Genomic DNA, 7,513 nt, shown 5'->3' with positions numbered 1-7,513 from the left:
TATTTCAGTAGTTTAATGAGTTTTGCTTTTGCATAGCAACTGTGTGATTTTTAGTTTCCTCCTCACCATCGTTACTATGCCCATATAGAAAATATATTAACACTTTCATTAAACTATTCAATGAAAACAGATACATCATGCACACAATATGCACAATTATAATAAATGTGAGTGGTGAGCTCTATAAGAACACAGAGAACAGATAAGAACTGATAATATGTAAGATTATTGCTTTGATTTCAAACTTAAAGCTATCCTCTGTTATAGGACAAGAGTGATTAGAGAGAGTGTGTGATACTTTACAACATTTAAGAGTTATTCCATTTGTTCCACGTCTGTATAACCGGTGCCTCTGTCTCACTTTAGTGTGTAAACACATGCAATAGAGAAATATTGTAATAGTCATAATTTAGAAAGAACGTCATCAAATTTTAAAATCGCAGCTGCTTGTGCATATCTGCTGCTTTCTTGAGGAAACTGTTCATTAGCACTTCTTGTTTTCGTCAGACTGCAACCTGGCGTGCCTTTAACGCTTTCATTCGTATGTGTAGTATAAAAAATAAAATCTCACATTTCCCACAAGTCAAGTAATTTTGCATCAACACTTGACTCATTCTGCTCAGTCTATTCATTAAAAGTATTTTAGAAAATGTGTGTTTGGGGTCGGTATCTTTAGGTCACTGCTACTTGAACCTTGGACCGCTGTCGAAGCTCAGAAAATTCATCCACGCTGGCGATGAGCTGCATTTGAGCCGAGAGCTCCAAACAGGTGGGAAATCTGTTTTCTGTCTATGTCCACCAATGCTTAGATCACATTATCAAACATGTGCATGGACTGCATGATGTTCCCATCCTGAAAAAGAAAAAAGAATTCTGTATTTTCAGCAGCTGTGGATGTGTAGCTGCACTGCTGTTTGAAACGGATATTATTATTAACCTTCTGACACGTCTCAAGGAACTCATCCATCGTGACCACTCCATCGTTGTTCTTGTCCATTTTCTGGAAAAATGCAACAAGTTACAAATGATGATTTAACTTTTAAGTAACTAAATGACTTCATTCATGACCCCAGTCATAAATGAGGGGATGTGCAGATGTGACATTTGTAATTATAAAATCTACCTCTCTTACAACTTTTCACAGTTTTTACAGGCTCTGACCCATTTGTGCTGAAAAAAATAATGGAAAGTTCTGTGACATAATTAATAACAGCCAACCTTGTTACGGTCTATCATGACCCTATATTTAACCGAATAAATATAGCAATATGGCAAACACAAATAGGAACATTAACTATGAAAGTTTAAAATGTATTGACCTCATTCTCCAAGTTTAGTTTTACCAGGTGCTAAAAGTTCTTTCACATATTTGCAAAATCCTTTAAAACCTGCATTGTTTGCATTTGTGTTTGTGAGCCAACTAGACATTTCTGGAAATGCTCCAGTCTTGCAGGACAAAAATTATTTTACCAGATGACACAAAAAACAGGGATTGGCCTAAAAAAATCTATGTTCTATAGTAACTCTAGGGGGTAGCTTAAGTAGCCCAAACATCATAGCTCAGGCTTTCTCAGTTGGTGTGAAGTCCATTCTACCTCGTTGCCTTTGAAAAACCAGTCCACATTTCAAAGGGACTCAGAAACAGTAATGGAAGCTGGGGCTGCCACTATGAATCATCAATGAATTCCTTTCAGCAGGTCCTCCCATAATCATTGACGTCAGGGTTTTTTGTTGGGTTTTTTTGCAGCTTTCTGGCACTGCCAACCGCCCATTTTCAGTGGAAGTCCATGGAACATGTTCTAGTTTAATCACCACTACCAAATTGCTGGAAAGGTGGATTCCTGCTTATTTATGTTGTGCACAGGAATGAAGATACGCCTTCACCTGCCATTACTCACATGCAGGCAGGTGACACCATGCTTCCCAGTAATCGAGAGTGGGCTGTAACTTGGTAAGATTTACAGCAATCTATTGAAAATAGTTCTGGTTTTATTAGATCTGAGTTAAGCTTTTGAAAATGTGGATCACACAGTCTTATTAAATAAGTCTCATCAGGCAGTGGGTGTGTCTGGATCAGCATTAGACTGGGTAAATGCTGCCTCATAGACAAAAGTTTTTTTGTTACTATCATCGGTTTAAACCCAGAAACGGCTGCCTCGAGATGTGTTGTTCCACAGGGATCTGTTTTCTGAGCTATACTGTTTAGCTTCAAATTTTTTGCCTTTTGGACGATTATTCATCATTTAAAAGCCCAATTTAGAAATAAAACATGTCTTTAAGTTGGGTTATTTTTGTGTGTATGAAGCAGAGCAAAAGCAAAATATTCAAATTCGTAGATATCCACTCTCTGACGAAGCTGGCTGTTTAACCCACAGCTCCACATTTACACTAATGGGCACAACAGTGACACAGTAGATAAAGTAAATGCTTTACCCATCACTTTCAGTACATTCTGACTCACTTTGAGTTCAGTGTTGTAGATGTGTGACGCGTGATCTGATTATTTGTGAGTTTTTACCTGAAAGAAGCTGTCAACATGCTCTTTCGGTGCACTATCTTTCATGTGGGGGTATGTATACTTCCCCATCATGTCATAGATGGAGTGCATTATTTCTGTCATCTCCTGGAAGAACAGACAGAAGAAAAAAAAATATGAAAAAGACATGAGCTGCCAATGTAATAAAAAGAAGAAAAAAAAACAGGCAGTGATTGGTTGGTTTACCTCTCTGGTGATGCAGCCGTCCTTGTTGATATCATACAGATTAAAGGCCCAGTTGAGTTTATCAGTGATGGAGCCTCTCAGGATGATGGACAGACTTATAACAAAGTCCTACAGCAGGGAAAGAAAACAGGCACTAAAAGTGAAGACCACAATAAAGACGAAAAAGGCACAGACAAAACTTTGCAGTATTTGCTGCATTGATACTATGTTTTATGTTTTTTCAGTTCCAACCCTGTGTTACTGACACCCACAGAGTTTCACCAACTGAGTGAAATCATTTTAAAAAGTAATGAGATTTATACAAGATGTGCACCAAGAACAAAGCTTTATGCTGCTTTCTTCCAAACTCTAAGAAAAAGTATAATCAAACTACACAGCATAGATAAAGAAAAGGACAGTAAAGAAGATGAAAAAGGAAAAGGGAAAACATCTCTGTGAGCTGCAGGGAATGAAAGGAGGCTTTGAGGTGTGTATCTAACCTCAAAGTTGACCGAGCCATTGTTCTGTGTGTCAAAGGCTTCAAACAAGAAATGCGCATACATACTTGAATCTGCAAAAGAGAATATAAGAAAGCAAGTTACTGTAACTGTGCAGCAGTCACGTCAATGATTTTGTGTAATGACAGCCTAAACTGACAGAAACAGAAAAATATTAGAGACATTAAAGATGTGGACAGGTAATTAAATGTGCATCAGTTAAGAGGTAATAGTGTTTTGAACTGTGCTGCTCAGTTGTGGGTTGTTTATCGCACTTTGTAAACGTGCAAAAACATGCAAATGCATTTTATCTATGCACAAATTATATCAAGCACAGATGCACAAAAAGTCTGATTTTAAAATGATTTAATATATGACTGCAGATTCAGTTAAAGCCAGATAAACACATTTAACAAGTATACAAGCACTGTGCAAAAGTCTTGAGCCACCCATCGTATATATAGATGTAGCAAGTTTTTTAAAAACATGTGCAAACATACCTGGAAGTACAGTGTATGAGACAAAAACAGAGTTTGTGCAATTCTAACCGAAAGTCAGTATTTGGTATGACCTTCAACGCAGTCTGAACTCTCCCAGGCAAGCTTTCCTGTAATTGCATTAGTCTTCAGAAATAGTTCCCCAGGCTTTGTGAAGGACTTTCAAAGCTCTTCTGTGGACGTTGGCTGCCTTTTGTTCTGTTCTCTGTCATGACGATCCCACACTTCTTCAGCAATGCCGTGGTCCGTGCTCTGGGGAGGTCAATCAATGACTGATTGTGTTCCATTGTCTGTTTTTCTATTCAGGTAAGCTTTCACAGCACTGGCGGTGTGTTTGGGATCATTGTCATTGTGAAGAATGAAGCTGTTGCCAAGCAGATGCTTTCCAGATGATGGATCAAAATAATTCATAATTCCATAAATTTTGACAAGATCCTCAATAACACTGACTGAAATGCAGCCCCAAACTATGACAGAGCCTCCAGTGTTTTACAGAGAGCTTTAGACAGTCACTGTTGTACCTCTCTCCTGTCCTCTTCTGTACATACTTACTACATTCTGAACCCAAATTTTCACATTTTAGTCCAGTTCTTGTGTAATTTGGACTACCTCAGCCTTTTTTCCCTGTATCACTTCCTCAAGAATGGCTTCTTCACATGCACCCTTTCTGATGAAGGTTTGAACAGTATAACGATCAGCAGAAGGGCCAGATGCATCTCTCAGGTCCTGTTTCAGGTCTTTGCTTGATTTTCAGAAAGTGTTCATGTGCTGTAGATTTTTTAAACCAGTCATTTCCAGTCAGCCATCCTTCATGGTTTTAACAAAAAATTGTTCATAGGTCAATGTTAAGTAGCTTTCCTCTGTAAATGCTCAGGACTGAAAAGGAATGAAAATGCAGCTAAAAGCTTTGAAAGACCTTCAAAAAACCTGGAGAACTATTGCTGAAGACTGTCAGGGACCTGGATCTGAGGGGCCCAGGGTCCATGAGCAGTGTGGACTCATTATATGTGTTTTTGCTGCACTGTGCTGCTGTTCCTGTGCTTCCATGCTTGTATGTAGAGGCCGGTGTGTGTGGGTGCGGCTGGTCCGATAGGCCAGGTGACAGGCACCTTCAGGCCTGGTGGGTGTGGCCCTGCCAGGTGGCTGGCCACGCTTGAAGATCATGCCACGCACCTGCAGCTGATCAGCCTCGTCGGGGGAGCTATTTAAGAGTGTGATTGCGTTCTGTTGCGTGAAACTCCATGTCAGTTTTCCTAGTGACCCAAGTTTAGTGAGTGTATTAAAGTTGTAGTGCTGTAGTTAAGTGTCCTGACGGCTGCCTCTGTTATTTCCCCCCAGGAGGAGCGTGGAAAACAAGAGGGCAGTGAGGACGGGTTGTGCGGACACATGGGAGCGGAGAACACCGAGCACGGTTTTTGGGAAGAAGACATGGCACGGGAGTCAGGGGAGCGCACGGGGATTTATTATGTAATATTTACATCACTGTAAATAAACGCACTACATTCATCGCACAAGAGTCCTGCGTTTGGGTCCTCCCTCCCCTCATCCCCATGGTCTCCCATTGCAGACTGTGACAAAAGCTTGACCGCTTAAAAAAACATTAATAGTCTGGTGCCTTGGAAGCAAAACATGAGAGGTGGTTCAAGACTTTTGCACAGTATTGTGTATAATTTGACCCTGCTTTTAAAGATGAAAGAAGTGTTTATAACCACAAATGTGTATGTTATTTGTCACTGTCATAGTAAAGCAAAGCTGAAAGTATTATAATTTAAATACATATTTGAATTGAACGCACCTAACCAGTTCAATCCTCAGTGAACACATTGAAGACACATGAGACAGAACATTTCCTCCTACCTAGCTCCTTAGAAAAAACGAATAAAATGTAAAACATGGGATAAAAGGAAGTGAGTGTGACTGACCTCCCTGAGGGAAGAACTGGGAGTAGATGCTTTTAAACGTCTCCTCATTCACCACACCACTCGGACACTCCTGTGGAAATTATAAAATTATTACGTGGACCAAAAAAAACCCTTCACACAAACTTTCCAATGCACATAAATAGCACAGTAGAGCCGCATCATAATTGATGGTTTGCAAGTATTGCGCATTCATTGCAAGAGGAATGATCAATGATTTCCAGGAAACGTTGACTGACATTTTTGAATCCCCGGTAGAGGACCTGCAGCTCTTTTTTGCTGAATTTGGTCTGCTGTACAAGACGGTCAAGGCCCTCAGGTCTGTAACACACTGTCGATAGTTCACCATCTTCAACTATGCTCCCTGCATCGGAGGAATGAAGACAGAAAGGAAACAGTTTCTCTTTGAGCGTCCCTGAAATGACGGAAACTTTAGAGAGGAAAAGGCAAAGAGACTAAAAGAGTAAAAATCAATGTTTTGTTTGTGTTTAATTTAATTGATGTGGTGTGACAAAGTGCGTGTCCTAACACTTGCTTTGATCAACTGAAGAGCTGGAGCCAGAACGACAGCAGGGCAGCAGTTTGAGGAAGCGCTGCTTTAAGGTCTTTTTATTGGGTTTGGATGGAGGATTACCTGGAAAGAACCAGATCAGACCAGAGATTAGAAGCAGACTCAGTGGCCCACAAAGTCAGCGCCATGCTAAATGGATAAAACACTGGGCAAACTAGACTCAAATACTTGAAATCACTTGTCTTGCATAGAAATAAGTTTGCTGACCTGGCTTTGAATCTGTGTGACCCATTACATCTGTTGGGACAGGACCCAGCAGAGTCGAGTCTCAAGTCCGAGCTCCTCTAAGATACAGAAATCAGCTGACAGATTCCTAAATTTTTAACATTATTTAATCTAATTTCTCTTTAGATATGAAAAGAAGTTTGTGTCATTATTTATTTAACTATAAGGTCTCTTTAAATATAAATTAACTGGTTTTTGGAGTCAGCAAACACAGCAACGGATTATCTGTAATACTAACACAGCGCTGCAAGCATTGCTGACAGTGTGGTAAGCATTTAAATAATATAGCACTTTTCTACCTGAGCACTCAAAATGCTTTATACAACATAACATTCACACACAGATTCATACAAGCACCTTTTTCCTTTGTGTAAGTGCTTTCTATCTAATGTTGTTCACACACTGATGGATGCATCAGGAACAACTCAGGGTTCAGTATCTTGCTCAAGGGTACTTTGGCATACAGACTGGAGCAACCGGGGATCAAACCACCAACCTTCAAACTGTAGATAACCCATCCTGCCACCGCAACCCTAAAAACTGAACGGCAATGCTGCCATAATGTTTAGCATGTTTACTGTTTGAGTTTAACATGTTAGAATGCTAACTTTTGTTAACTGTTACTAAAACAAAATAGCCAATAGAAATCTTGGGCAAATTCAAATTGTGATGGTGCTGCTAGGTGAAAACTCAGAGAACAACCAAATTCTTTATGGTTTCAAAAAGCTATCTTCTTCATTATCTTTTAAAACCTCCATATTTTTGACTAACTCATTAAAAAGCTGTAGCATTAATTTAGACACATTTACCCAAAGTGTGATGTTCCTGTACCGGTGGACCTAAAATAATGCCGGGTGAAGTCAAAGATATCAGAACTACAGAAATCACACAACAGGGTGCTAAGAGAGGAACTGTGCTACTGCACGAGGTACTCCATGTAAGAGCACAGCGAGACAGTGGTGGGGTCACAGTAGGAATGACAGGATTGGGATTATATCAGGGTTCAGCTACAGGGACGTGCAGAGGGGGGGGCTAGAGGGGCTTGAGCACCCGCCCCTTTCCTGATGAGTGCCCAAAGTGCCCTTTTGTTGAGGCAACTTTTA

The 7,513-nt window shown here is 40.1% G+C and overlaps 1 protein-coding gene across 1 annotated transcript in view; it reads right to left on the bottom strand.

The window, feature by feature from the left end:
• Positions 1-16: 16 nt before the first annotated feature.
• The window catches only part of LOC102206959 (Kv channel-interacting protein 2), a 17,160-nt gene continuing 9,663 nt past the window's right edge, over positions 17-7,513 (bottom strand). Inside the window, exons 2-9 of the mRNA XM_005735743.1 lie at positions 6,150-6,248; positions 5,854-5,978; positions 5,618-5,687; positions 3,202-3,272; positions 2,723-2,830; positions 2,519-2,623; positions 938-1,000; positions 17-853 (exon numbers count right to left, since the gene is read on the bottom strand). Coding sequence (XP_005735800.1) covers positions 806-853; positions 938-1,000; positions 2,519-2,623; positions 2,723-2,830; positions 3,202-3,272; positions 5,618-5,687; positions 5,854-5,978; positions 6,150-6,248 — 689 coding nt within the window. The 3' untranslated portion in view covers positions 17-805. The remainder of the gene's footprint in view (positions 854-937; positions 1,001-2,518; positions 2,624-2,722; positions 2,831-3,201; positions 3,273-5,617; positions 5,688-5,853; positions 5,979-6,149; positions 6,249-7,513) is intronic.

Source organism: Pundamilia nyererei, unplaced genomic scaffold (genome assembly GCF_000239375.1).
Source record: "Pundamilia nyererei isolate P.nyererei 1_Seehausen unplaced genomic scaffold, PunNye1.0 scaffold00065, whole genome shotgun sequence".
Lineage (NCBI taxonomy): Eukaryota > Metazoa > Chordata > Actinopteri > Cichliformes > Cichlidae > Pundamilia > Pundamilia nyererei.
Note: the sequence above shows the minus strand (reverse complement) of the source record. Positions and strands in the feature narration are given on the sequence as shown.